General features: G+C 41.6%; 2 protein-coding genes across 5 annotated transcripts; both read right to left on the bottom strand.

Moving 5' to 3' along the window:
• Positions 1-1,226: 1,226 nt before the first annotated feature.
• On the bottom strand, positions 1,227-20,545 carry trappc6bl (trafficking protein particle complex subunit 6B, like). Of its 3 annotated transcripts, none has more exons than XM_066703973.1 (7): positions 20,412-20,545; positions 18,279-18,370; positions 17,946-18,013; positions 17,063-17,180; positions 15,974-16,057; positions 11,575-11,668; positions 1,227-1,705 (listed from the first exon to the last, which is right to left on the bottom strand). In XM_066703973.1, the coding sequence occupies exons 2-7, from the start codon at positions 18,366-18,368 to the stop codon at positions 1,557-1,559; spliced, it is 603 nt and encodes a 200-aa protein (XP_066560070.1). In that variant the 5' UTR covers positions 18,369-18,370; positions 20,412-20,545; the 3' UTR covers positions 1,227-1,556. The 3 variants fall into 3 exon arrangements, with proteins under 3 accessions (XP_066560070.1, XP_066560071.1, XP_066560072.1); XM_066703974.1 differs by lacking the exon at positions 20,412-20,545 and adding an exon at positions 19,495-19,602; XM_066703975.1 differs by lacking the exon at positions 1,227-1,705 and adding an exon at positions 7,658-11,049.
• LOC136749557 (uncharacterized) lies at positions 20,195-27,617 on the bottom strand. Of its 2 annotated transcripts, XM_066703970.1 has the most exons (5): positions 27,543-27,617; positions 26,733-26,867; positions 25,667-26,298; positions 23,629-23,889; positions 20,195-23,334 (listed from the first exon to the last, which is right to left on the bottom strand). In XM_066703970.1, exons 3-5 carry the CDS (start codon positions 26,100-26,102, stop codon positions 22,814-22,816), a joined length of 1,218 nt encoding a protein of 405 aa, XP_066560067.1. In that variant the 5' UTR covers positions 26,103-26,298; positions 26,733-26,867; positions 27,543-27,617; the 3' UTR covers positions 20,195-22,813. The 2 variants fall into 2 exon arrangements, with proteins under 2 accessions (XP_066560067.1, XP_066560068.1); XM_066703971.1 differs by lacking the exon at positions 26,733-26,867.
• Between the last annotated feature and the right edge of the window lie 79 nt (positions 27,618-27,696).

The raw sequence follows: 27,696 nt of genomic DNA, 5'->3' as shown, positions 1-27,696 counted from the left end.
AAGCTGAAAATTTGGGAACATTTAAAAATAGACTGAATAGGATCCTTGAAACACTTATTCCATTTCACTTATTATTAATGGACAAAACGAGCACGATGGGTCGAATGGCCTCCTCTCGTTTGTACACTTTCTTATGTTCTTATGTATTTAGACAAACTGTCCACAGCAATTAACAGCACTGAAACCTATGAGATAAATTCAAGGCCACTTGAATAAAACACGGTCACCGAAAGTTCAATCGATGATGTAAATTTTCGTTAAAAGATGACGTCATGAAACTCGGGTTTCATTTTTTAAATACGTATGCAATTTTTTAAAAGATTATTTCTCTCACAATTTAATATATATACGTCAGAGATATTTGACTGTGCACATTTTATCACAATGTACCTCATGACTGCTAGCGCACTAATAATATATATACAGCCAGCTGCTTTTGTTTTAATGAGGATGAGTAAGAACGCAACAGTGCCTTTGAAGCATGAGATGATATGTTCACTGGTCCCATGTGGTGGCATTCTAGTTACAATGAAGTCAAACAATGCAGTACAGTAATGCGTTCCCACCCCAAGAGAGACACAACTGTGCTGAACATGTAATTCCATTGGCAAATAATAATAAAAAAAAAAGATTTAATACCCAGTTTACCCAATTTTGAAGTTAAAGGGTTACTTTAGTTCCAAAACTGATTTAAAGCACTGCACATTGAAGTGATGGCCATAACATGGGGCATCACCGATTGCCTACTCAGCTCTGGATATATTGTTGGTTGTAGTCAGAACGTAAAACAAACAAACAAACAAAACAAAAAAACTGAAAGTCAATCTATTTAAATTGATACTTAAGAAAATTAACAGTCATTTGCCCAAGTCCTGAAAAAAACAATACATTTATAGAGTAAATATGGTCTGGTATAGGCAACTGTTATTTTGTATTTATACAGCATTGATTAAAGGTAAAACCATTCTACAGCTTTTTTTTCCTTCCCCCTCTCTCCTCATCTTTAACCAAGATCACAATCCTCTTTTCCAGCTGTGTCTCATTACAGCTAACAAAACATACACAGACTTAACTAGCCAAAGCATTACAGGGCTGACACCTATAGAGCCGGCCCAGCAGGTACTGGGAAAGGGTCAGGGGTGAGGACCCTTAGCTCGACCTCGAACATAACCCTAACCCCCCCACCCCCATCCCACCCCCCCAAAAAAAAAAACTCCCCCCAAAAACAGGGATCCTGTTGATTCAATTAAACACCAAAATAAACGGCCATGATCACGCACAATGGAAAGAGGCTGAAAGGGGGAGAAAGGAGAGTGCAAAAGGGGGATCTGTCACAGTACAAAACTAAAACACAAAGACAAGGACGGCCGAAAGAATAGGGGGATTGCAGTTACTTTTTGGAGGAGAGACAATGGGTGCGTTCTTGCTGAGAATATTCTAGTAGATCTTGGCAGCTGACCGGTTTGTCACTGAGAACAAAAATCAGCTGGACAGGAGGGGGTGCCTATTGCTGGAAATGGGATGTGTAGGATTTCTCCAAGGGTTACTGTAGGTAGTCAGCACACAACAAAATACCCCAAGTAGGAATAAATGATTGCATGTGCTTTCCTCCTCTTCTGCATCTGATAAATAGTTGACGGAGCGATGACTGTTCTGCTTCTTTTAGCAAAAGCGTCGGGCAATTCTGTTTTGCTCCTTTCGAGATCTAGCATGTGAGAAAAGATTGTGTCAGTATCTGGGTGATTGCAGAGTGGAGATGAAGAGGAAGCTGTTTAAGAGGCCATTGTCGAAGAATCAGAAAACTCTGAATTTGTACAGCGTCTTTTGTTCCTTATACTGGGTCATTAAGACTGACATGGAGGGAGTTGCAATATCACAGCAAATTAAGAATCGTGTCTAAAGATGCTGCCTAACACATTCTTCATTTATGTTTTACTGTAAAGAAACCATAAACTGTAAAAATGTATTTGACCCGTGCAGTTACAGTCTTGCATTGGTATTTTATTAAATCTGGTAGCAGACTATAACAATAGTGTGAAAGTGGCAGGCCATTAGACCTGTAAGGCCCATGATGAAAGAAAGTCTGTCAGTTTGACTGGTTTTTAAAATGTCTAACTTTTCCTTCACCTGCAAAATTAAAAACTTGGCCGAGGTCCTTTATACCGAAGCCATTGAATACCCATGACTAGAATACCAAGTGCTTTCAAGCAGTAATCACTAACATTACCATACCGTGTTGAATCGATAACCAATGCCTGTAAAAACATGTTTTAGCAGTTGAGAGTTGAGTACATTTATTAAAACGAAAACATATACCTTCTCACCTTTGGCTGCGGCATTTTTTTTTCTTTTTTAATTGGACAATTACATTGGAACACAGACGAAGATGAATGTCCAAATTTGCTTTTAAGGCAATAAGGGGACCATTTAATGACCTCCCCCAATCCTTAACCCCCCCTTCCTCCTCCCTAGGCTAATAAACAATCAACGCAGACCAGGTTATAGCATACAGGTCAGTGTTTTAGGCACATCAAAGCAGAAAAACGGTTCATTTGAGGACTAGCACTAAAGGAGAGAAAATCCAGGCTCTGACTCTTGATGTTTTTCAATAGCCTGCATAGTTATCTTGATGGTCCCAGAAAGTCAGTCAGTAACCATGTGTGTTGCTGTGCAGTGACATGTCATGGGAGCTGTAACAGTCTGTGGCTTCCCCTCTCTTTCCCTCGCTGACGGAAAGACCCAGAAGAGTAGGGACTGATGTAACAGGTGTCCGTCTGTTTTTCAATGGCCCGTTGTCACCAAACCACAGCTTTAAATAAAGTAAAATAAAGCCAAGCTCTTTTGGCATAGTGAACTCAAGGGGACAACTGTGGCAGCTCACAGAAGAAAATAACAGCCTGTACAAACTCTATTTGCGACAGATGAACTGTGGATATGTTATAGTGTGGTACAGTACATGGCAGCCATCCCAATAGGATTTGAGGATCCTTGGATCACTCAGTTATTAATGGACACCAAACGAGCATGATATGGCCTCCTCTCGTTTGTAAACTTTCTTATGTTCTTATGATTTCAACGGCACACAGGCTAAAGATAACTGCACAAGGAGTAGAAGTTCACCTTTACTAGGTGTAACTTATTTTTTAGTCATAAAAATGCAGTCATTTCTAGCATCTCTCTTTGAGCACCTATGTAAATAATCTTCTGGATAACAAAAGCTCATCTCTACAACCCTTTTTCAAATGAGATAAACTACAGGGTCACACATGCTCTCTTTCAAACCTCAAATCCCTCACTCGCCATTTAATCATTCTTGCAGCAACGGAAGGAAACAGACAGGTAGAGTTTCTGGTCGGTGCACGGGTGTACGCAGCAAAGCTATAATTTTGCAGAACGTGATTTTCGAGATAACACAGAACAACAGATCACTTCCAGTCTGCAGTGACTGGTGTTTTGGAACGAGCAAGTAATAAGCGAGATGCACGATTACAATTACATCATATTGTGCTACACATGAGCCTGCAATTGGAAAGCTTTGCCACTGGTTTACATGATACATGCTGGTATTATAGAAGAAAGGCAGGGCAAGAAAGGCATGTGAAGCAAATTGTACATAGTGTTCTCTGCATTTCTTTTGCTGGGCATTGTGAAACATTTTCCACTTGCCAAGTGGTGCAAACTCTTCACTTGGGGCACACAAGTTAGTCATTGTGGAGATTTGTTTTTCCTGCCGAAAGTAAAAACACTGCAGCAAAGCCAAGCATGTTTTTCTTGGGGGAAATCAGTTTATGGAAATATGATCAGACCCCATAGCATGAGAAATTAACACACACAATGATTAATTCATATGACCAGCAGACAAAAGGAAATATGTATTTTCTCTGCTGGTCCCATGCATTAATCAGTCCTCTTCGTTTATTTATTTTGCAGGCTTGGGGTCTGATCGTATGGACTGAGAGAGATGAAACAACATATCATATACCCAGAGGAAGGCATCCTGGAAATGTAGATATCACCAAGACATTTGCATCAGGTTTGATAAGCTGAAAAGAAGAGATTGTGAAAAACTGAAATAGTTGGGAGGCCTTTATCCAGCACGGGATCAACAAAGGTATAAGTTGGCAATTATCATAAATATATAAATACACACACAATTAACACAATTAGAGGACAAACACAGCCAAATGTAGGGTAGCATTATTAACTGCATATCTAAATGGTAAACCATTGATTAACAATGTCTTCAAGTTCCTAATTAATTTTCCAGAATCTTAAAACCCCCAGAGAACGACACCAACCACCTCCAATGTATGTCAAAGTGGGAACCCACTCCAGAAATGCCAATTAAAAAATTGAGATTGCAAGTGTCAGTTCTAGAGAATCAAGTTTGTGTTTTCACAGCACTTTTGACACAGACACAAACTGGCAGGAAACAGAAAAGTGAGAGTCCAGAATGTCTCTAGGGCAGATCTGTCTTCAAGATAAAAACAAACAAACAAAAAAACAAATCTGAAGTATGAGTATGTATATGCATTCAGGTGATTAATAGGCTGTAGCACTTACTGCATTCCCTTCTAAAAGTTATCCCTGAAGTACCATGTGGATAGACAGAATGGGAAGAAAAAAAAAAAAGTTTACCAAACAATATTCATTGAACAGCAGAGACTAGAAAATATCCGACTACCGAAGCCTACATTAGCAAGGCACCAGAGAGACTGCAGTTTGTGAGACGGTTCATTGTGAAAGTAGATTTGTTTAAATGCAGTGTACATTATAATAAAAAGGGGACATTTTCCAACCCATTGGCTGAATGGAGGGATTTTAACACCATTTTGCCTCCAAGCCACAAAAGCAGTACATTTTGTTGGGCGGGAAAGAGCCACACCAATTATTCGGACAAATAAACAGTCAAATCTTTCATTAAAAAAAAGCCCCCGTTTTCTTATCTTTTCCGTTTTCAGCGTTTGCTTTCCCACTGTTGGTTTGGGAGACTCCTCTCAGAAAACTGGAATGATTAATTCGATTACTTCCTGAACACAAATAGAAGTCAGGTAAAGTCGTGTTCAGTTCTTATGATAAACAAACTAAAGAGAGTCACATTGACGTCAAATGTCTTCCTGGGGAGAAGAATTCTGGGAAGAGTGGCAGACAGGCCAAGACTTGGCACAAGATGATCTTAGTCCATGTATGACAACCTGAGCCTAACCCCTCGAGTACACAGAAAATAAAGGGAGAATTCCTCCTAGCTTCACCAATATGAACTGTGGTATTTAAAGAAGACAGATGAGATTTTGTATTTGATCATGAACAAAGGGAGGTAGGGAAAGTATGCTTCAGAACATTTAGAAAGCAATCAGAGCGTACGCACACACACACACACAGGCATGAGTATGCTACTATAAATGCCTTGGCAAAGACATATTGAGGATATACACATACACAAACCTTTCAACGTATCCAAAGCCATTTCCTACCGCATATGGTACAATTAAGCAAATGACAGGATATTTTTTAGCTTGTGCTTAATTGTGTAATTCAGGAAACACACACACACACACGCGTGTTTAAAAGTGTAATAGCCGTTGTTGCGAAAGAATGATCCAGCTTCACCCAAAAGCTCCCCGCTCGACAATAACACAGCGACCGAACCCTCCCCCTTACGATTGACATCCCACTGCTCCCCAGCTCCCCCCCCCATTCTTTAATCACCGAGGAGCTTTATCCAGGGGAAGTGATTAGTTGCACACAGCCCTTTTACTGAAAAAGAAAGAAAGGAAGAAAGAAGGGGGGGAAAGAAAAAAAAAAAAGTTTCTCATCTTGACATCCTGTAATTGTGGTTGGCTTTGCCTCTTTGCCAGTGAAGTGTATTGCATTGCACAGACACTTTCAGGTGCTCCATTATAAGTCCAAAGCCATAATTAAAATGAGTTTTTTTTATACCTCTCGCCCCCACCCTCAATACCCCTTCACAAACCCCCAAAGAAAATGAGTAAATCTGAAACAAAACAGCAGCAAGTGCTCTCCTAAGGAATTAGATGTGCGCTGATGACTCGACTCATTTTAAATGGGCCTGGTTGCGGGACAAAAACACAAAAGAAACCAGGGTCGCCACGAAATAGCAGAAATATTTCTGATTTGGCCCAATAGGAATGGTTACCCGCTTAGAAGAAAGAAAACAAAATAGGTACGTTTGGTTGATGTAATAAAAAGTGGAAAAGGAGACTTAGAGTTTAGATTTAGAAACCAAACCCAGCAATGAGAGGATGAGTGTAGCAGCTTCTTCTCCCACTAAGGAAAAGTGACCAAACTGCTTTAAATTTAAATTAAGCGTTTATTCTTCACAGGTCAAGCTTCCCTTTTGTACAGTGTTTCAGGAATAAATAAAATAAGCAATCAAATAAACAAACAGGAAGACTGAAAGCTTTAGATCATTGGCATTGTATTCATTCCTCTCCATAACATGCAAAGGGCAGGCCTACACGACCCGGGTTCCCATGGTATGAGTTCCCATGATTAGCTATAGATTAAACTCTAGCATACTGTGATAAATGCACAGGGGGACCATTCTATTAGCTGGACCTTTTGGTAGGGCAGGGGGGGAGGAAGGGAGGGGGAGGGGAACAGGGGGTGAAAGAAGAGGTGGGGGGGGGGGTTAATTATCGGCAGCGCCAAATAAAGTCCGCCACTTTATTGATCACATTGTTGCAAAGCAGGCCGCTGCATGGGCATGAGAATGTGCCGCGATCGCTCCGCTGCTCCACAGCTGTCCCCGAGCACTGCGGCCCATACATGCACGGGGGTGGGCACATCCCCGCTTCGGCACAAAAGGGGATAACAACAAAAAGAGAGAGAGGAGGACTAGTGTTGAAGGTACCTCCCTCAGAACTGTGAGAATCCCTCGTCTCAGGGCTTTTGTTGTGTAAATGGACACAGACACAATGTCAGTGGCCACTGCATCAACTCTTGCCTCCCTTTTACCCCCTTTACCCCAAGAACAATCTGCTTGATCTTTCGGCAAGCATCAAGTTCCCTGTAGCATTGTTTCCGTTAAAGGTAGCGCTGTAGGATTCTCTTGGCCGAGGGGGAGGGGGGGGCGAGTTCTTTTAGTAATGAACACTGTCAAGCAATACAGTGCGGTTCTGTTGTATACATTTCATACCAGATTTATAGCTCCTTATCTAACACTTTCCCCTCTTGACTCATCTTTAATGTGACTGCTCGTCTTCACATATTTGCAATGCAAAGAGGGAGGGAACACAATTGGTGCAGCAAAATGGCTCTTCACACCTCTCTTTTGGAAGACCTAAAGGAATTGGAGAGAACTTTACTTCTCCCAAGTATATGCACATCTGTAAACAAATTAAAGTTCTTTAAAATTGCCCCTTTGACTAGACAGATTTTCATTGGACATGGTTGTGTTTAACAGAATGCAATCCTAACATGTTTCATCAGAACTAGGCCATCATATCCAAACAAAAAAGACTTAACACTTACGCTTGCACCTCTGTCAAACAACATTAGATATAGCACGTACTTCAGTTGAGCAGTTTGAAAAGGCTAATTAACTTCCTAAAAGGCCATTCTATGCAAAAACCCACTGTAAGGAGAACCACAACGTCAAATAATCTTAAGTAAAAAAGCAAAAATAAAAGACGAGTTATATTTCCCTCACATAAATGTTTATTTTGAAAAATATAAAACCCTCTATATTTTCAGAGCATGTAGCCTATAGACTACGTACAACAACAAGAAACGAACAAGACAGTATAAACAAAATAATTTGCATTGCCCTCTGAAGCCACCGCATACAATCAAGGAAAACAAACCTGCAGAGAAATGATGTGGTTAATGAGAAATACAACAGTACCGAAATAATGAAAAGGTATTTGGCAAATGTCATTTTCCCATAATAGGCCATGGTCTCATTCATCTTTTAAAATTGCAGACTGTAGAAATGACAAAAAGCAAAAGTGACACTGCTATACACGATACATTTGCCAAACATTTCCCCTCAGCACTATGCACAGTTTCAGCTCTCAAAGGATCACTGTTGTGATGCAAGCATCTACCGGGAAACATAATTGATTTTCTGGAAACTAAATATCAAGTTTTAAATCAAACATTATTTAAGACACAGCTTCTACGATTATGAGTAATACTGCAGCTCTAGGGTGCCAGCTTTGCATGGTTTCCTGTACATTCTGCGGTGAACCATATTCTATCTTTTTTTTCTGTAGTTTTTGCTTTTTTTTTGTGTGTATTAGGTTTATACCGTTGCAGTTAGGTAGACCGCTTAAATTTGTTCTTGATGATGCAACTTATGTATCATTATCTCAGAGCTCATAATGTGCAATTAAGATGTAATTATCAAGCAACTGTTTTGATCACAGCTTTCAGGATGTCTGCAGAAGGTGTGATCAAAACAGTTGCTTGGCCTCAGTGCCTGGTTTCAGGTGCAGATGTACAAAGTCATCACAAAGATCAGCAACTCAAAGACCAAGACACAGGCACTGCAAAAAACAAGCGATCATGAGGTGCACAGGCCACTAACTGTTGACCAGCAGTCTTTCCTTTAGAGCAGGGGCATCCAACATGCATCCTGAGCGCCAAATGCCTGAGCTTGTTTAGCAGTTATTTTTGTTAACCTAATTAGCTAACACACATGAACTAGTACAGTACCATTGTGTAACTGACTGCTGCTGGGTGTCATGCTAGCAGACTACACATCACCACTGCTATCAATAAAAAAGCGCCTTGCACATGCCCCGATTACCGATCATGTGGCCCATTATCGGGAAAAAAAAACTTGGACGCCCCTGCTTTAGAGTGTAATTAATTCCTGTGTGAAAATCAGGATAAGATGATCAGATATTTGTCGTCCTTATCCCTACTTTACATCTCTCCCTATTCTCCACGAAAACATTATTAATTATAAAAGGAAACCATTGATGATTCGACATTGAGCAAATAGAACAACATTGACTGGGACTAAACCGATTATCTATGTGTTGTTGGAAAAAAGTTGCCCCCCTGTCACGAGCTGGCAGACCAGTGCTCAGATCAGAAACACAGGACCCAGTGAATGACTAGCCGACAGAGTTACTCCTGTACGAAGGAGTATCAGACAACAGTATGGTTTAGCTAACTTGTTTGTGATTTCATTAGATGCACTGCACAAAATTAGCCCTCAATTATGTCCGTTTCATGAGACAGAAAGACAAACTTATGTTGTGTTCAGGTTTTTCAAATGTCACATGGCAGACGGTTCTCAATTGATTTCATATGTGGCATATCAATGCAGTGAAGTCATAAAAGACATTACACAATTTCCCTACTATGAAAAAAGATTCTATGTTTCTTCCTTTACGGTGGTTGTATTTTACACGCCCAACAAATGAAAACTATGTTCTAACACATTTGCATGCTCCTGTATAAACTGTAGATGTGGCCAATAGATGTATTAACAGAAATGGGTCAGTTTCCATTGTGGGACTCAGTCTAGCTTTCAGTAGGGGTGAGTGCTCACAGATATCACAAAACATGCACACTATTGTTTAATGAGGCTGTCAAGCATACCTTTTAATAAAACTCATCACCAGTGTTCAGAAAAGACAGCAGCTTTGGACATAAGTTTCCTGGTCTCTTACACAGCCATGCCACCTAGTGGTCAATAAAATATACTACACAAAACAAGCTGGGGAAAAAACGCCTTACATTGACTTGAACATACAGTTTAATTGAATCCCAAATGTGGGGCATCCCTGATTTCTAGTTGGGACAAGATAAGAATTTGAAACTCAGCAATGAAATTCCTATTGATCAGAAATCTCCAGCCTGTACAATGGACACAAAACAGCATTTCTTTATTTTTAAAATTAGTGCAATGACTTTTACCACAAAATGCAAGCAGTGAGGGACTAGTAGCAGAGAGGGACAAAGTTGTGTTACCATTCAATAAGCCTATCATTTCAGTAAGCAACACCACAGAGACAAAAGGGGAATCGTGTTGAGGTTTTAACTGTTTGATATCGCAGTAGTGGGAAACAAATCATTATAATCCATAAACTCAAATGCATCCTTCTCCTTTGCTTTACAGTACACGGATTCTTCATATTTGACTTTGTATGGGTCTTGCCTGGAAACACTGAATCAATTTCCCTGATGTGCGGATTAACTCTGATATGGTGTTTTGTGGATGTAATAGAAACATAGGCTTTCTGCCCTCAGCTTTACTATGCACGTCCAGTGCAGACAGGTTTCATTTCTGCTAGTGTCATCAAAAACTACACTATCAAACCACGTCAGCAGATTCGCCATATGGTAGACTGACTCTCAAACTACTTCATTACTGCTGCACTGTACAGACGACACACATAAAGCACTTCAAATTCCCACGACCAAGCCAAAGACAAGGTTACCGCCACCTCGATGGAAATACAGCGACATATGGTGAAGAGATATTTAGATTTAAAAAAAGAAACATTACATTAAATTATTCAATAACCTTAACATAAAAACCTGGCAGAAGCTGTTGGAACACTAAAACACCTTGTTAAGATTGATTAAATATCCTATAGAAGAAAAAGGATTCCCACTTCAAAGCTACAATCCCCTAGGGTGCCATATCACAGTCTGAAAAGTAAATAAATAGTGGTATTCAATTGTCATATCACAGTTGTACATGTAAAAACAAACAAACAACATTAACAACAACAACAAAAACAGAAGTGGGCGAGCAGAGATGTGGTCAGCTTGACTTCCCGCCCGTGATTCAGCGTGTGTGGTTATAAAAAGTATGGCATTGACTCTGTGTCTGTCTCACACACACTCACTCTCAGACACACACACACCTTAATTGCCTGCATGTCCCTCTCCGCTACGAAAGTCCTTGGTTTCTAAAAAGCCCATTCAGACATCCTTGCTCGGCTTTTGCTTCTTTTTTTTTTTGCAGTGAAGGATTTCCACGTGCTCCCCCCCAGTTAGAGAAGCGCTATTATCACATTATGAAAACTCCCCTTTAAGTCTTTTGAATCACAACCTGAAATTTACCTGAAAGAGATTAAAACAAATAATTAATCAGAAAACTAAATCCAGACAGACAAACAATGAAACGTATTTCCTGACAAACATCACTAACAACTTTGTGTGTGTGTATGTTTCCTTTTAAAAGTATTTTAGTTAGGGTTAAACATGAAATAATTAACCCAGAACTTTGCATTTATTTATTATGTGTATTATTTTTTTAACACATACTGTTTGCAAGACATCTCCTGCCAGTCACTGATACTAGATACTAGGCCCTCCTTACTAGTTCATTATTACTAAAACCTGATCATTTGATTTGAAATCTACACATCTTTGCACTGCATAAATAGGATGCATGCGTCTCCCATTTTAAAGCAGCTGAGGATGTGTAAAACAACATTAAGAAGAGCAGATGTTCAATTACAAGATCAGATGATGGCTGGGGTGAAAACCTCAACTGTTAACAGGAACACCAGGTCATGTTTGGAAATCGCTGGTCTAGAACATGTGGGGAATGTGGATTTTGCAGGTCAAGAGGTTAAAACTCACAAGCTGGCAATGTGGAAACATCTGCAGTGACCACGCTGTCCATGCCCAAGTTGGACAGGGCTCCCCTCACCATGCCACAGCTGTAGGCCAGGTACTGAGAGGGGAAACAAACACACACAGAACATCTTAGCTAAAGCCACCTTTTTTCTACAATGTGCAATACCTGCTATTTTGTGAATTATCAGTTGTGTTTTCAAAATATCCAGCATCTGCCCAGGCCAACTTTGTTTTTCAAACAAACAAAGTGGAGTTCCCTTTCAAATCGAAAGACAGCCATTACTGAATGGGAAGAGCCTTCTGACCTGCCAATCAGTGAAAACATGTACCAAAGCTGCCAAATAGGGGCCCTGCTGGCAGGAAGAAGACCTGCCCTCGGCGTCTGTGAAAAGTCTCCTCCTCACTGCAGCTGCCTGCCAATTCTTTTTTCACCTTGCGCTCTTCAGAGTTTATCTCTTGGAGCTTTGCTTCTCTTCGGAGGTGTCTCGCTCGGAGCTGGCTTCAGTCCCTCCATTGAGATCTGCTGTGCGATCATTACTTCCTGGACCATTCTTTCCACATTCGAGTGAAGGAAGTAGAAGGAGTGAGAAAGCGACGCTACTCCGGCTGGAGCAGTCTCATGCGGATTTGGTCGGCTGACCGTCCTGCCCGCTTCTCTTCCCATCTCCCGGTCGGGGCAATCTCCACTCTTGACTCGATCTCTGCCAGCAGAAGTCTAAACCGTTCAGTACATCGAGATCAACACGACCGACCTCCCTCGACATCAACATCTGTCGACCTCTCAACCAACTATCGACCTCTCGACCACTCCATCGACATCTCGACCAGGCTGTTGAATCCCTCGACCAAATGCGACGACCTCGATGCCCAATGTCGACTACTCGACCATCCCGTCGACCTCAACCACCGCTGTCGACCTCTCAACCATAGCAATTGACCTCGTCCAACTCTTTTGACATCTCGACCCTTGATATCGACAACTTCGATTGATTTCGAGGCACCAAGAAGACTCTTCGACAAACCTGACGATGGGCATGACCTCTGTGTCCGATGCCTGGGCGCCGAACATGCCCAACAAGCACTGAAATGCGACGGAGGCTGCAAGCCGCAAGAGGGCCGGCTAGGAACTCCCCACCGTCTTCAAGAGCCTAAACGGGCCGTCACAGTGGAAGCTCTACCCGCCGCTCTTCTGCAGGTTCAGCCCCATGCAGAACCCCCGCTGCAAGTGTCTCCGCAACGACAAGCCAGATGGCGATCGTCCTCATCCAGGGCCTCCTCGGCGAGGGTGCAGTCTGCTTCCCCCTCTCTGCCTCCTCAAGGGTATTCTCCACGCTCCCCCAGAAGGAGATCCCCAAGGGATAGACAGTCCCGATCTCGCTCATCTCTGCGCTCTACTCCGCAACGAGTTTCACCATGCTGGTCCCCTCCTCCTAGAAGGCAAGGGGCACCTCCCTCCGGGAGAGAGGATGAGGAGGAGTTTAAGAGCACGGTGCTCCGCTGATTTGGGGAAGTGATGGAGACCTTGGCCAGTCAGCAGCGCATGCTGAACAACATGTGGGCACGGCTACCATCAGGACAGGAGGCCCCATTCTTTTCCCAGCTACTGCTGCCAACTGAGGAGACGCTTTCCCACGTAGCTTCTTGCCATCTTGGATCCCCCATCCTACACTGGGGAGACAGAGGAGGCAAGTTCAGTTTCTGAACAATTCACAGGCCGAGCGCAGAGTTCAAGGCACTGATGAGGCGTGCAGCAGAGGCAGTGGAGATTCCCTGGTCCCCTCAGGAGGAGGTACCGAGAAATAAGCTTATGAGGGAAAAAGCCTCTAGACCCTTGGAAGCCTTGCCCCTCTTCGAGGATTATGTGGACATTATCCAGTCCACCTGGAACCTGCCAGCATCTGCTCCTACGACTTCCAGGCAGGCAGACGTGATGTGTGCAATGGGGGGGCGGACCAGAAGGGCCTGGGATCCTTCCCACCAATAGGAGACTCAGCGGCCAGACTGGTACAGGCTAATGCGTTGTTAGGCAAAGAACCCCTTTGTCCTAACAAACAGTGCAGGACCACAAACGCTATGCTCAAAAAAGCATACTCCGCCAAAGCTTCAGCGGTCCAGGCAGCCAATGCACAGGCCATCCTAGTCCTCTACATGGGACACCTGGCAGGACAAATGAGAGAGGGACACTCTGCGGGAGATGCGGAGGAGTTGGAGCATGTGTCTACATATATGACGGATTTGCTGCCCGAGGGAGAGAAAGCCATGGGGAGATCCCTTGCAGCCATGGTAGCAGCCCGACGACATCTCTGGCTCATGCAGGCCAAGCTCCAGGACACGGAGAAGGTGGTGCTTCTTGATGCTCCTATCACCCCCGGCCAGACGTTTGGGGAGATGGTGGACCTTTCAATTGAGTGGTCGTCTAAGGCTAAGGAGACAGCTTTGAAATATGCAGATCTTCAGCAAGCTAGGAGGCATCCACAACAACGCCAGTGGAGCTACCAGCAGCCCAACAGGCAGTGGCCAAGACCAGCGAAGCCTCCTCCGAGGCACAACAGACCAATGGCCCGCAGCCTGAACAACGCTGCCGAAGCTAGCTGCAGGTGAGGGGTAATAATAGGCTCTCTGGCTGGAGACCTAAGGGCCAGGGAGACCGCAGGAGCGTCTCAAAATGGCCTCCATCACCACCCCCATCACCCCCCAACAGACCGTCTGGACTCGACCAATGGCAAGCTTGCACCCAGGACTCCTGGATGCGAACGACGATGACCCACGGATACGCCCTCCAATTCCACTCTGCCCCCCCCTCCCTTCAGGGGGGTGCTGACCACAACTGTCGGATGCCCCGAAACAGATGCCATCATCTCTGTGATGCGGCGGAAACGAGTGATACAACTAGTGGCCGCAGAGGACTCTCGAGCAGGGTTCTACTCAGGATACTTCCTAGTGCCAAAGAAGGACGGAGGCTTCAGGCCCATTCTCGATCTGAGGGGCCTCAACATGTTTCTGAAGAAAAGAAACTTCTGCATGTTGACTGCACAGCGTATCCTCCAGTCTGTCCGGCTGGGCAATTGGTTCACGTCAATAGATCTCAGGGATACCTACTTCCATGTCCCCATCCTCCCAGCACACAGGAAATACCTGCAATTTGCCTTCCAGGGCCAGGCGTACAACTTTAGTGTGCTGCCATTCGGCCTCTCACTGGACTCACTGGAAAGGACTGAGCGGTGCTCCCTTTGAGCCCATTTCCACAATGGAGCTCCACTTGCTCTCGCTCAAGGAAGCCTTCCTTGTAGCAATAACGTAGGCAAGGAGAATTAGTGAAATTCACACCTTGTCTGTGGATAAAGCCTGTCTGATCTTCTCCGGAAGAAATGACAGAGTCACTCTCAGGACAAACCCGGCCTTCCTGCCCAAGGTCATGTCGGCATTCCTCATTAATCAACCGATTGTCCTGGAGTCTTTCCATCCCCCTCCACATACATCGGATGAGGACTGCAGACTACACACACTCTGTCCGGGCCTTGAAGTGCTATATGCAGAGAACTGTGCACAGCCGCAAATCCGACCAGCTGCTTGTCTGCTACGGGTCCACCATTGGAGGGAGGGCGGTTTCAAAACAATGACTGGCACACTGGGTGGCGGACGCGATCCAGCTCACCTATGAGACTGCTAACATTCTCATGCCTGAACACATCTCAGCTTAAATCAGGTGTCAGGACTCACGACAGCTCTGGTATAGTCTTCCAATTTGGTAATGACAGTCTTTCGATTTGAAAGGGAACGATGGGTTATTGTCATAACCCCGGTTACCTGAAAAAGAAAGACAGCCATCACCCTTCAGGGGTCACTCAACTTTTCTTCCTCCTGCCAGCAGGGCCCCTATTGGTCAGCTTTGGTACATGCTTTCACTGATTGGCAGGTCAGAAGGCTCTTCCCATTTGGTAGTGGCTGTCTTTCTTTTTCAGGCAACCTATCAATTTGTAACCAGCCCAGCCGTAGTGAAATCTTTGACCCAGATTTAAATTCTAGTACATTTGATCTTTGTTTGTTTTTCACAATGCTGGGTGTATTTCCTTTATGTGTTTTGTGATTTGAGATTGTGATTGCAAGATACAAAAAGTAAACTGACCTACAAAAAACAAAAGTAATGATAGAAAAAATAAACACCTCACACCATTACATATACTGCAACTTTACAACTAAAATAAGTCATGCCAAACCAAAGTTGGAAATGGCTATTGAAATGACAAGTTCTTGGAAGAAAGAAATCCTTCTACTTAATGAATATCTGTCATCAAAATGCCGCATTTTGCTATTGCAATGGGCTGTTGATTTGATTCAATTCTGTTTGAGACCGTTGATTTCTGAAATTCTGAAATTGTAAAATGACAAATGTAAGGCTTACTTTCGGAGCTTCCTCCAAATACTGCTTGCTGTTGGAGAACTGAGTCAGAAGGCGGAACCGGTTATCTTGTAGGACATATGTCCCCTGTAAGGACAGCAGACAAATATCTCACATATGTTTGGAAGAAGAAAAAAAATATTTAAGCTAAACCCAGAGTGGGAAAGAAAGCTCATTAACAATTGCTACATTCATTCCAATTTCATTCACTTCACTAAATGAAGATGCACTGACTTTTTAACCTCATCCTGAAATACCATTGACTGGACTACAATATACCATTGCCCGTAGGCTTAATAAACTTTATCTCCTGTCAAAGTGTCAAATGGTAAGGAATACTGTTTCTCACATTTACATATCCATCAAGAAAACAGAACAGACACCCAGATACAAAAATAAATGAAAAAGAACCCTTGGGGTGCTCTTTATCATTATGAGTTGTAAAGATTCATGTTTTTATCATACGTGATTCACATGCAAGACACCCATTCCCAGACAGTCGCAGTTAGTGTGAATAGATCTCAGCCTGCTGCTCTATGCCTGTCTTTATAGGATTTTAGGGCATAGTAAAATAATGATATTTAGCATGTCTAGTGATTTATTAGGCCTTTGAAATGTAGTCCCTTGGGCACTGTTCTAATGCACTTTCTAGCATGTTATATACCCAGAATACTAATAGGCATGATCAGGTATAAAACTTTGTTGGCCTAAAGTGCATAAGTGCAGGGGAGCAAATAAAACTCCCATTGTATAGCAGATTGATCCATTCAGTATATTCAAGCTGCAGGCTCTGATATAAATTGTACTGACGAAGCAGATACACCATAATTTAATATCATTTCAATTCCACCCACCTATATATGCAAATTCATAACATTACCTTCAAATATCCAACGCCTGGTGTTGTATCATATTGTACCCTGCAGCTTAAAATTACGAGATGGGTCAAACTGTCTTATTTGTTTTCCAATACAGATGTCTCAAAATTAAGTTATGCTTTATTTGATTCCCAGCTTGGCAAGCATCAGATCCAGTACCATCATGTGGTAAATGACAGCTACTCCCACATAATGGAGCTCAAAATGAGTCTACCTGATGGTTAGTCCGCAGGTTGTCAATCTGTTTTCGGAAGACGTTTATCCAAAAGTCTTTACAGAGAAACTTCATGATGTCTAAATCGTCCTTGAAAGAAGGGGTGTCTCTGGTAAACCTTGAAGGGGAGAAATTATGAAAACCATGCCTGACAGTGAGACATGGCTTCAAATTACAAAAATCAAATGTGCTTGATGAAAGAAGAATTTGGCACAAACAGGTGTTCATCAATTGCAGGGAGGTAATACAAATATAGAAACAAGCTGATTGAAGGATGTGATGGGGAAAAAACTAATCTTTCTGGCTAATGTCAAGCAGCAAATGACAGGAGTGAATCCAAAAAACGCCAACAGACAAAGTCAATAAAGCTGTGATTCAGGGTCTCTCAGCATAATGTTGCTGCTCTGACACTTCTCTGTAGGGGTTTATAATTTGAAATAAACAGGATTAACCTGGGGGCTTCCAAATGGCTCAACCTGTAAAAAACGCCATTAGCAACGCCCCATACACCTGGAATAGCTAGTTAGATCAGTAGCCTAACACAAGATTGCATGCTTGCAATTTGTCATAGAACAGCACCAAATTCCACTGGTTGTCTGGGTCTCTAAGGCTTGCCACACAATGGGCGCCTGTGATAACAGTGATTTAAGTGGGCTCTGCCTTGGTCTGCATGGGTGACTTAATTCATCTGTGGACTTGTGTGGAAACGAGGGAAGTGCTGGTTACAAAGGGATATAGACATCTTTGGTTCATAGGCAAACTGAAACAGCCTTGTTCCCTTTACCTCAAAAACAACATATTTAGAATCAATTTGTTTTTACAAAGTTACTTCAAAAGTAATTGAGGACAGTATTCGCTACTTATCAACTCGCTCCTCTCATACCTTTCAATAAGTCCTTGTCCTACTCGGAAACCCATGCCCTCCAATATGGAGATGCAACTTCCCCTTTCCTGAAGAAAGAAAAGCAAAACAGTGTTGAAAGGTACATTTTATTCATCGAAAGACAGCTGTCACTTATTACTGTGCGAATTTCAATGTGGCACAGATGTGTACAGCTCTTGGTTATATGTGGGTAAGTGCAAGTATCCCAGATTTCCAGAAATAAGGTGTCTGCAAAATGTTTTTATTTTTTTGTTTTTTTTAACCATGATTGCTTTTTATGGTATTTTCAAACAGTACTACAGAAGAAGGGGGGATCAAACATATATCCAGTACCTGCTCCCTCTCCTCCTTCGAGGTGTGAACGTTGTAGACATGATCCACCATCTCCATATGAAGAAACTCAAAGAGAGCGTCGTCTGCCATGACTGAAATCAAAAACATGTAGTCATCTCTAACAATAATAATAATATTTGGCGGAGGGGGGTGCAATTAAAATCAATTTGAATTTCATCTACTAGTCGCCACAGGAGACAATAAACCTGGCAGCCTATTAACTAAAAATGCAAATGAACTTTTCTAGTGCTCTAATGGAAGGATACTTAATTACATTATTTTGAAGTGCGTTGTAATGAACTGAGCGTCTCTGTATTGTCGCGGCACACTAAAACAAATGTTTATTATTATTATTATTCTTTATGTAATGTCTAATTCAGTGGAACACTTATTATCTGTGCGTTTCGTGGATAATAATATATATCAATCGCATACAGTCATTCCCAACTACGTTCACCCAACGCTGTAAATCTACAATTTGATTTAATATGCACAAATTAGTATAGCGGTCTAATACACAGGACAAGAGGAATGCATTAAGTGAAAACACAGTGAATCAAAACAGCAACAACATGACATGTTCCAACTTTTGTCTTTGAAGAGCATCATATTTCGTTTGCGCTGATTGATGCAATTTAAAGTGACACCACCGGCCCTGGAGACTATAGAAAACCCGATAGCTGCTATTCATAGAAAATATCTGCATTTTGTTTTTAACACAGCAGATTTGGGAGAACAAGACGTGCTGTGTTTGCCGATTGCGTAATTAAAACTTGTAAGTGCAGCCAGAAATTTCACAATTTCATTTCGTAAGAAGAGTGAAGTGAAAACAAATGAAGCACTAAGGAGGTCTGAATAATTGTAAAATCTGACAGGTAAAATTACAAACAAGTCTTCTTTCAACTCCACCATCTACGCAACTTAAATCTGATCACGTACACTGTTTTATGTTGTAAAGAAACAGGGCGATTAAAAAAAGTGAATAATGCACACTGAACTTTCATTACGCATGAAACAACAAAAGTCATCATGCATTAATCTCAGATCTTTTTAAATTCAGAATGCAAGTTTTAAACTTAAATCGTGTTAGAAATTAAATACAGTAAAATGAACAAAGCGTTAAAGAAAGTTTTTTTAATCAAATATATGTAACTATAAATACATAAATAAATAAATAATAATGAATACTTAAAATGTGAGAAAAATAAATCTTTACCTCTTCAGCGGTTCGCAACTTCCTATTTACGGATACCGCAGAGGGACAAAATTGACCTTGTGACTGGTGACAAGACACTTGCATTGCATTGGTTGAAGCGGTGCCATGGAGAAACTGAGCAGCAAACCTTAGCTTCGCTCGTTTTAAATGTAATTCCCAAGAACTCTCATTGTAAATGTCGGTTTTAGGATCATCGATCTATATTTATAAATATATATACTATGTATAACAAAACAAGATATATAATATACACTGGGGAAATATAGATTAGAAATAATATGAACCATAGCACTTAACACTCTTAAGTGCTGTGATTTACTGTCATAGAACTGCATATGCAATCAAGCAACTTGCAAAATTAAAATGATTATTATGCCGTTTCAGTGAACTTAAGTATTTGAAAATATATGTCTGATATTGATTAAAACATTTTACTTCCACAATATTGAATTGATAGTTTTTCTAAACATTTTAAAAAGTACTTTGTTTTGAAGCTTTGTTGAGTGGAGCATTAATAAAAAAAGGGAAAGCCACACCTGGTGACATACTATGATTTGTAAAAAAATATGGAACACTTCAGAAATCCAAAAATTAAATATTTAGAATACAGTAGCTAGAATACACTTTAACATACATCAATTTCAGATTTAACTAACACGCTCAAGGGCAACAAACAGACAAATAAAAGGACACTTTAATCTCTATAAAAATAATTTTATTTGTCATAAGTGTTAAGTGTAGACAGATGAACACACAACACAGCTGCTTCCTATAAACTACAGTAGAGAGCAAAGGGAAAGGACAAATGCAACCATAACAAAACAAAAAAAATCAAACAATTAAGAAAAAGTAAACTATCTTGGGAGCCAACCAAGGTCTACTTTTATTTAAAGTTCATGCTTTTCCATTTCACTTACCATTGTCTGTGTTTTTCCGGTGTTTTTACAGCTTTGATATTGCAAACACATTTGTCCTTCACGTTCCCTAAACTATAGACTAAATGGTTTAATAAGAAGAACATTTAAATGCTTGGCTTGGAAATAATCTTTGGGATGAATTTAATCTTGATGCCCTGCTAACCTTGCAAGTGGCGTCCGCAAGTACGCATGCTCCTCTGGACACTTCCGAAAGTGATTCTGTTCCGTTTTTTGTAGCGTTGGGTTTGCATAATGGGTGCACGCTTACAATCTTTTTTTTTTTTTTTTTTTTACTTGGACAACATGACTTTCCCCATCACGAAAGAAAATTAAGGCAAAATAAATAAATAAATACAGCATTTCCTTTTCATTTCCTACTAATAGTACATTGTGAGTAAAAAGAGAAAGACAAGAAACTAGACAGATAAGAGCATTGTAAATGAGCAAACATGCATCAAAGGCTGTTGGGTGAATCCCTGTTACCATAGAAAACCTCCATGGAGCACATTGTTGTCTGTGTATGCCTGCTTATCTTCAGTCTTTTAGAGGGTAAGACAGTCAACTCAGAAACAAACACCTACTGAGTTTGTTTTAGGACTGTCAGACCGCTTTGAAACCATGAAAAACAGAGAGGACAGGACTAGCAACACTAGCCAGAACTCATTACTATTGCATCATAAAGTTCTCTATGTTGTTGCGTTGTAGTTGCAATGTAGCTGGAGCCTCACAACAACATGGTGACGTTGCTATTACAGCTTAACCAGGTAATTCTGCTGACAGAATCCTATATCCAGTAATGCTCTCCTGTATCCTATAATGAAGTTTACTTTTCAGGTTGGGGGGGGAAGAGAACTCTTAATTCATTCTGTTGAAATCAGGTTTCATGAAAAAGATACCATAATACACCTAGCAACAAACCACTTGACTGTAAAGGGAGGCAAACACAACATTTTGTTTTAGTTTTGTTTTGTTTGATTTTAAAAAGCAAACAAACAAGCTTAATTTTATGTCTGCAAAAAATATACAAACTACAAGTAGTGTAAAATCCTTCTTAAGACTGTCTACATTCAATACTGTAGTAGAGAAGTCTCCTAGTCCTCAAAATAGCTTATTTACAAAGCAGCTAATGATTAATTTAAAATTCCAAATAAATAGAACTAGGGATACTTGAAACTACTTATATTTTCAATAATTAAAACGGGTAGGTGTGACACTTAATGTCACCACTCAAATTCATATTCTATTATCTGCTGCCCCATATTTTCCAGGATATGGTCTCATCTAGTGAAGTAGCTAAAAATGCCACAAAAACAACTGCATGAACAGTACAAGGATGACATTCCCATGAGGATTTCAAAAAACACTGTCTCTCAGTGTCTGAAACCCAAGACTAGGCCACATGCCTTTCTGCAAGTGTCTAACACATAACTTATGTTAACATTTCAAAGTTAGCAAAGTTGCTGTCTGACAGGACCCAAATGGGCTGACAACACAATTGTCGACTGACTTAATTTACTTGATTTTTAGAATTGTGACACTATTGTTGCTTTACCACAAGGATGTTGAGTGCCGTCTTCTCACAGGGTTTGACTCCTTTCCCCAAAACAGCTGTTATAGAAAGGAAAGCACTGCATAAACAGTACTTGGCTGGGTGGTACTGAACCTTAAAATAACATACAGTGTAGAACAATCCCCACTGTTAGAATCAGTTATTGACTAATTAGCGAGTTATTGACAGTTTCAAAACCCCAAACCTTTTCATCCCTAAAAGAAGAGCATTAAAACAATCTACCTTGAAATGTGTCTCGGGAAAATTAGTCTTTTTCTTAGTCTCTTTCTATGGTGGCAGTTGGTGAAGACTCAGGTTTTTTTTTTTTTTTACCTCACCTTTGCCAAGTGAACCTAATAAGGGACTACTGGTTTCCTCCTCAGCTATCGCGCATCTGAATTGGAAGAGTTCTGAGGCAAGGTAAGTGCGTCCTTCCTTTGGCTGTCCCGGTTGAAATGTTAAGAACCATAACCCCACCCCTCCCTCAGCTTCCATAGCCCCTCAAGAGAGCAACCGAAGAGTAAAAGATCATATCAACATGGGATAGGTGGATAAAGCATACCTGGATTGTGCTGGTGGTGCAGGGGAAAGGTCAAAGTTCCCACAGTGCTCTCCAACCAGGTTTGGCAGCAGCCAGAGTGGAAGAATGATGTTGGAAACAGTTTGGGATGAAACCTCAGTACTTCACTGATCGAAATTGAAAATGCCCTACAAAGAACTCAAACCCACACCCCCGTCCCCATCCCATACAAGCTAAGTTCTCTTTTATTGTAAATCCAAATCCTCCTCTTTTGCTTGTCTAAAGTGTGGCTGGTTGGCTGGCTTTGGGGAGCAGAAGGGAAAGTCAGTCGGCTCATTTGTGCTGGCAGCTGATGGAGAGCCCTTTGAGCAACACGCCTTTCCGGGGGGAAGTAGGCGGCTGCTCTGGGAGGGGGGCACCGGGGGGATCCGGACGGCCTTCCCGCTGGGGTTGGGGTGCGGGGTCAGGGGCGCTGGGGTTGGGCGTCTCGCTGGTGGGGGGCGACCCCTGGTGCACCTCCAGGAGCGAGACAGTCCAGGAAGGCAGGGGGGACTCCGGGGTGGGTTTAGAGGGGCAGGGGGCCAGTCCCTGCGCCCTGGCCTGCTCCACGCCCCTCAGGATGTGCACCAGGGCATCATGGACCTGCTGGCTGGTGGTGGGGTCCCTGTCTTTCTCGGCCTCCTTGGCGGGAGGCCGGGTGGAGTTGGAGAGCTGCTGTAGGACCTCGATCTGCCGGTCCATGAGGCCCAGCATGCTGCAGTGGAAGGCCCTCTGCTCCGCCAGCTGCTCCCCCAGCCGGTGGTTGAGGATGGTGAGCTGCTGCAGGATCAGGCTGCTGGTGTCCTCGCAGGGCCCTGCAAAAGAGAGATGCAGAGGTGGGGGGCTCAGTGGATCCCTCTGATTGAAACTCTAGTACAAGCGACTCTTGTGGGGAAGCAAGAGATTGTGAAAGACGCCTTGTGCACTGAAGCCTGGTTGTAACTGAATACCTTCACCCAGTTCCTCCCATTCGAACCCTTATTCCCATTATTCCAATCTGATTCACGGGCTGTGACTGCAGATCAGTCGATGAATATGGGCATCCGAATGGAACTTCATGCATAAATTCATATAAATTCATCTACCTGTCCATTTATGTATATATATACCTGGCGAGGCTCCTGGGCTACTGCTGCTGGGATCTCTAGCGCCATCTAGAGCATGAAAGGAGGACAGCAAGTGAGGTTCAGTCCTGACTGGGTACAGGTATTCCCCCGACAGCCCCAATGTCACCACCTCCTCTTCAGTGTCCCAGTGGGCTGTCCTGTAGTCAGCAGTCTCATCGCGAAGCCCCTTGCTGTCCTCGCTGTCGCCGTCAGGCCCAGCCATGCTCTCCCAGTGAGAAGCCGAGCAGGACTGAGGAACATCGCCTGGGGAACATGGGTACAGAGAGGGGAGGAAGAACAGCAACCAAACTGAGCTAGATTGGACTGCCTGCAGGATCTCATTCGCTTCAGGGTAAAGGCACATTAAATGGCTTTGGAAGAGTTTGTGTATCTCCCTCTTACACATGGAAAGCTTTGCAGAATTCAAAGAAATGTGGAAAAAGTGAAGTTCAATAAATATATAATTTATACAGAGCTACAGCTCCTTAAAGAAGCACTACACACTACTTTTTGAGTTACGTCTGTCTTTAAGGACAGCTTTACACCAAGCAAATGGAATATACTGTAGAACAGTGGTTCCCAATGATCGGGCCACGGACTACTGCCGGTCCCCAGAAGAGCTGCAGCCGGTCCATAGCTCAGGCTTCACTATTGCAGAGAAGCCTTGATAGAATGTTAATAAAAAGACAAACACAGTTGCTTAGTGTCATGTAATAAAGGCTGGTGTTCAATACATTATTTAAGACTTGTATGTGTGCGCCTTCGAATTTTTATTATTTCATTCAGCGAACCTACTTTCCACCAAAAAAACAAACATCTCCGATTAAGGGTTTTATTCCAACATTAAAATACAAGTCTAAAATGGACATTGCCTCTGAATTTGTAAGAAGTTACACAAATAATAACTGATATTCAACAGCATGTACGAACTAGTATTGTTTATTTACTTGTGTAAATTGTAAATTGGAATTTGTAAAATGTATTATTTTGAATTGCTATGTTTTAGCTAAATTGAATTTGTAATGATTGATGCCTTGTACTTCTCTGTATTTTTGCACTTATGTTGTAAGTCGCCCTGGATAAGGGCATCTGGCAAGAAATAAAAAAAAAAAAAAAAATAAAAAATAATAATAATAATAATAATAATAATAATAATAATAATAATAATAATAATAGTAGTATTAGCTATTATATATATATATATATATATATATATATATATATATATATATATATATATATATATATAAATGTAAGGAAGTTACATGTCCACGAGTGCCATCAATAATGCTATGAAAAAGTTTTTTTTACAAATACTTGTATAATCCTAATAATGCAGATTCCTTATATTTATAATACATTTATTTATCTTACTTTTATCTGATTATGTGCTAATCATAAAGGCAAACAGAAACTAAAAACATTTGCTCCTGTTTTTCATGTACATTTACCATCTAAACAAGTTGCTGTGGATTGTTTTTTTGTAAAAATGTAATATAAAATAACTGAGTGTGCGTCTCTCTCAGCAATTAAGCCAAGATATCCCAAGTCTCCCACTGATGTCAAGTATCGGTAAGCTATTATTCTTACTAAATATTTTAATGTATAATAAAATAGCTGTTAATAATAGCTTATTGATACACTTTAACACTGACAAATTATGCGTTTAAAAAGTGGGAGTAAGATTGTTGGGTAGTTTAAAAATAAATTTATATTTTATTAGGCTATATTATAACTACCCAGTCCACGAAACTTCTTTGAGTCGGTTAGCATTAATAGAAAGGTTGGGAACCACTGCTGTAGAACACTATTGTCCATATTCTTGTGGGCCTCAAAGACATCTGTACTGGACATCCCCAAATTACACATGGAACAAACTATCTTGAGCTGTGGGATCATTTCAATTGACCATATAAACCTGTATGATTGCAACTAGATTTGGACACACCTGGCACCAAACAATGGGCCTGATTTTCCATTTTGGACTAATGGACAATCAGGATCAGTGTTTTTGAATTAAAAAACAAAGAAGTAGCAGTACTGTCAGTGTGATCCTCCAGCTCAGATGCAGAGAGCACCACCAGGTTGCCATCAACGCAGCTCCCCCCCATCATCCCTCCTCCAGCTGTGTCAGGCTGCCCGGGAGCTTTGGGTCTTCTAGCCAACATGCGGTCAAGCTTCTTGAAGTAGCGGAAGGACTCGATGGCGGAGAGCTTGGCGGCGGGGCTGCGGTAGCCGGCCGTCTTGATCTTGCGGTACTTGTGCTTGAGGCTCTTCCATCGGTTGCGGATCTGGTTGACGGTGAAGTGGATGTTGCGCTTGGCCAGGCTGTGGCGCAGGCGGCGGAAGTGCGAGTCGTTGCGCTGGCGTTTCTTGTCCAGCTCGCGCACCAGGTCCAGCTCCTCGATCAGGGCCAGCATGGCGAAGGTGTCCGTCTCCGTCCACCACTTGTTGGGCCTCTTCTCACCCAGGTCCATGGTCTCCTCCCTCTTCCTCTTCCTCCTCCGCTACCGTGCCCCTCTGGCTAAGGGAAGAGGGAAGGGAGAAGGGGGAAGGGGGGGGGCTTCAACACCTAGGTAGACAAATCCCAATGAGATCTGTCTTCAAGCACTCAGTGGTTGCAAAGCGCCGACAGTGAACTCCTCCATAGGTCCCACCACTCCATCATAACATCTGCAGAACCGCAAAGAAATCAATCAGTCCTTCAGTCCTTTTTGACATGATATTCAAGACAATAATAATGTTATTTATATATATATATATATATATATATATATATATATATATATATATATATACACACACACACACACACACACACACATATACAGTATGATGTGGATGATATATATATATATATATATATATATATATATATATATATATCCATAAACAGTATTTATAAATAGAGATATGCATACACACATTTTTTACAAGGGAAAATCAGTTCTTAACAAGCAGCCCATTAATTGATAAGAGCTCATAATGCAGTGTGGAATTGCTTGATTTAATCAGAGGAAGCATACAATGTACCATAAACAAAATATTTTGTTTCAATACATTATTTGATAGGACTGTGTATTGATCATTTGGGGTGTTTTCACTACCTTTTATTTGCCATGGAGCAGGTCACAAGAGTGAATAATAGAAACCGCAGGTCTTGTGCATGCTGTCCAACCATTTTCGTGTTAAAATCATAAATGGAATAGAGAATGTGCAGTGCTGTTTGAAGTGTAGCAGAACTGCAAGAACATGAATAAGCTTGAGGGAACACATGATGGATTATGCAATTAAAACCATAGACCACTGAAGATGAATAGCAATGATAACCTGTATATTGGCTACAAAAATGTCTTTGCCTATATTATAATTTAGATCTTCTAAAGCTCTTTTACAACGATAAGGATTATTCAATAATTTACATGCAAGTTCACATAACCATGCGATCTTTTATACTTATGAAATTATCTAGCTAATTCTCTGACTCACTCTTCCTTGGCTAGCGTTTTCAAAACTTACATCTTAATCAAAGTAGACACACATTTTCATTTCCGAATCGGTCATAATTTAGAAGCTACAGCAATGACGTCACGCTTTCAGAAATCCGTCCCCTTCACACACTTGCTTATTTATTTCAAACATGGGTCTGCTCTCATCACACACATTGCATTTTGCGTCTCTATTTATACTATAATTGCCTTTGCATTATCAATGTTTTAATGTGGTTATTTATGTCTTTTTTTTTTTTTTACTGTACAGTGAGACCGTATCATGCTCTAGTGATCGTAGTTACTTTAGACATTGCTAACGCTTAAAAAAAGCCTGGTCAGCCGTATAATACCATGCACACAAAAGAGCGTAAAAGGGTCGCCGTACCCGTTTCGGTTTTAATGGTCAAAAAAGTTTAAAACGCTTACTGTTAATAATAATACTTCATCCCTTCACTGCAACTTACGCAGCGTCTAGGTTTTGCCTGCGTCAAGGTAGCTTCATGTTTACGTTTTGGTCATATGACTGGGGTTTGTTTACATGCCACCTGTCACGTGTGGCTTTTTCCGTCTCCTGATTGGC

This window comes from Amia ocellicauda, chromosome 5 (genome assembly GCF_036373705.1).
Source record: "Amia ocellicauda isolate fAmiCal2 chromosome 5, fAmiCal2.hap1, whole genome shotgun sequence".
Lineage (NCBI taxonomy): Eukaryota > Metazoa > Chordata > Actinopteri > Amiiformes > Amiidae > Amia > Amia ocellicauda.
The sequence above is the reverse complement of the archived record's forward strand: the minus strand, read 5'-3'. Positions and strand labels throughout refer to the sequence as shown.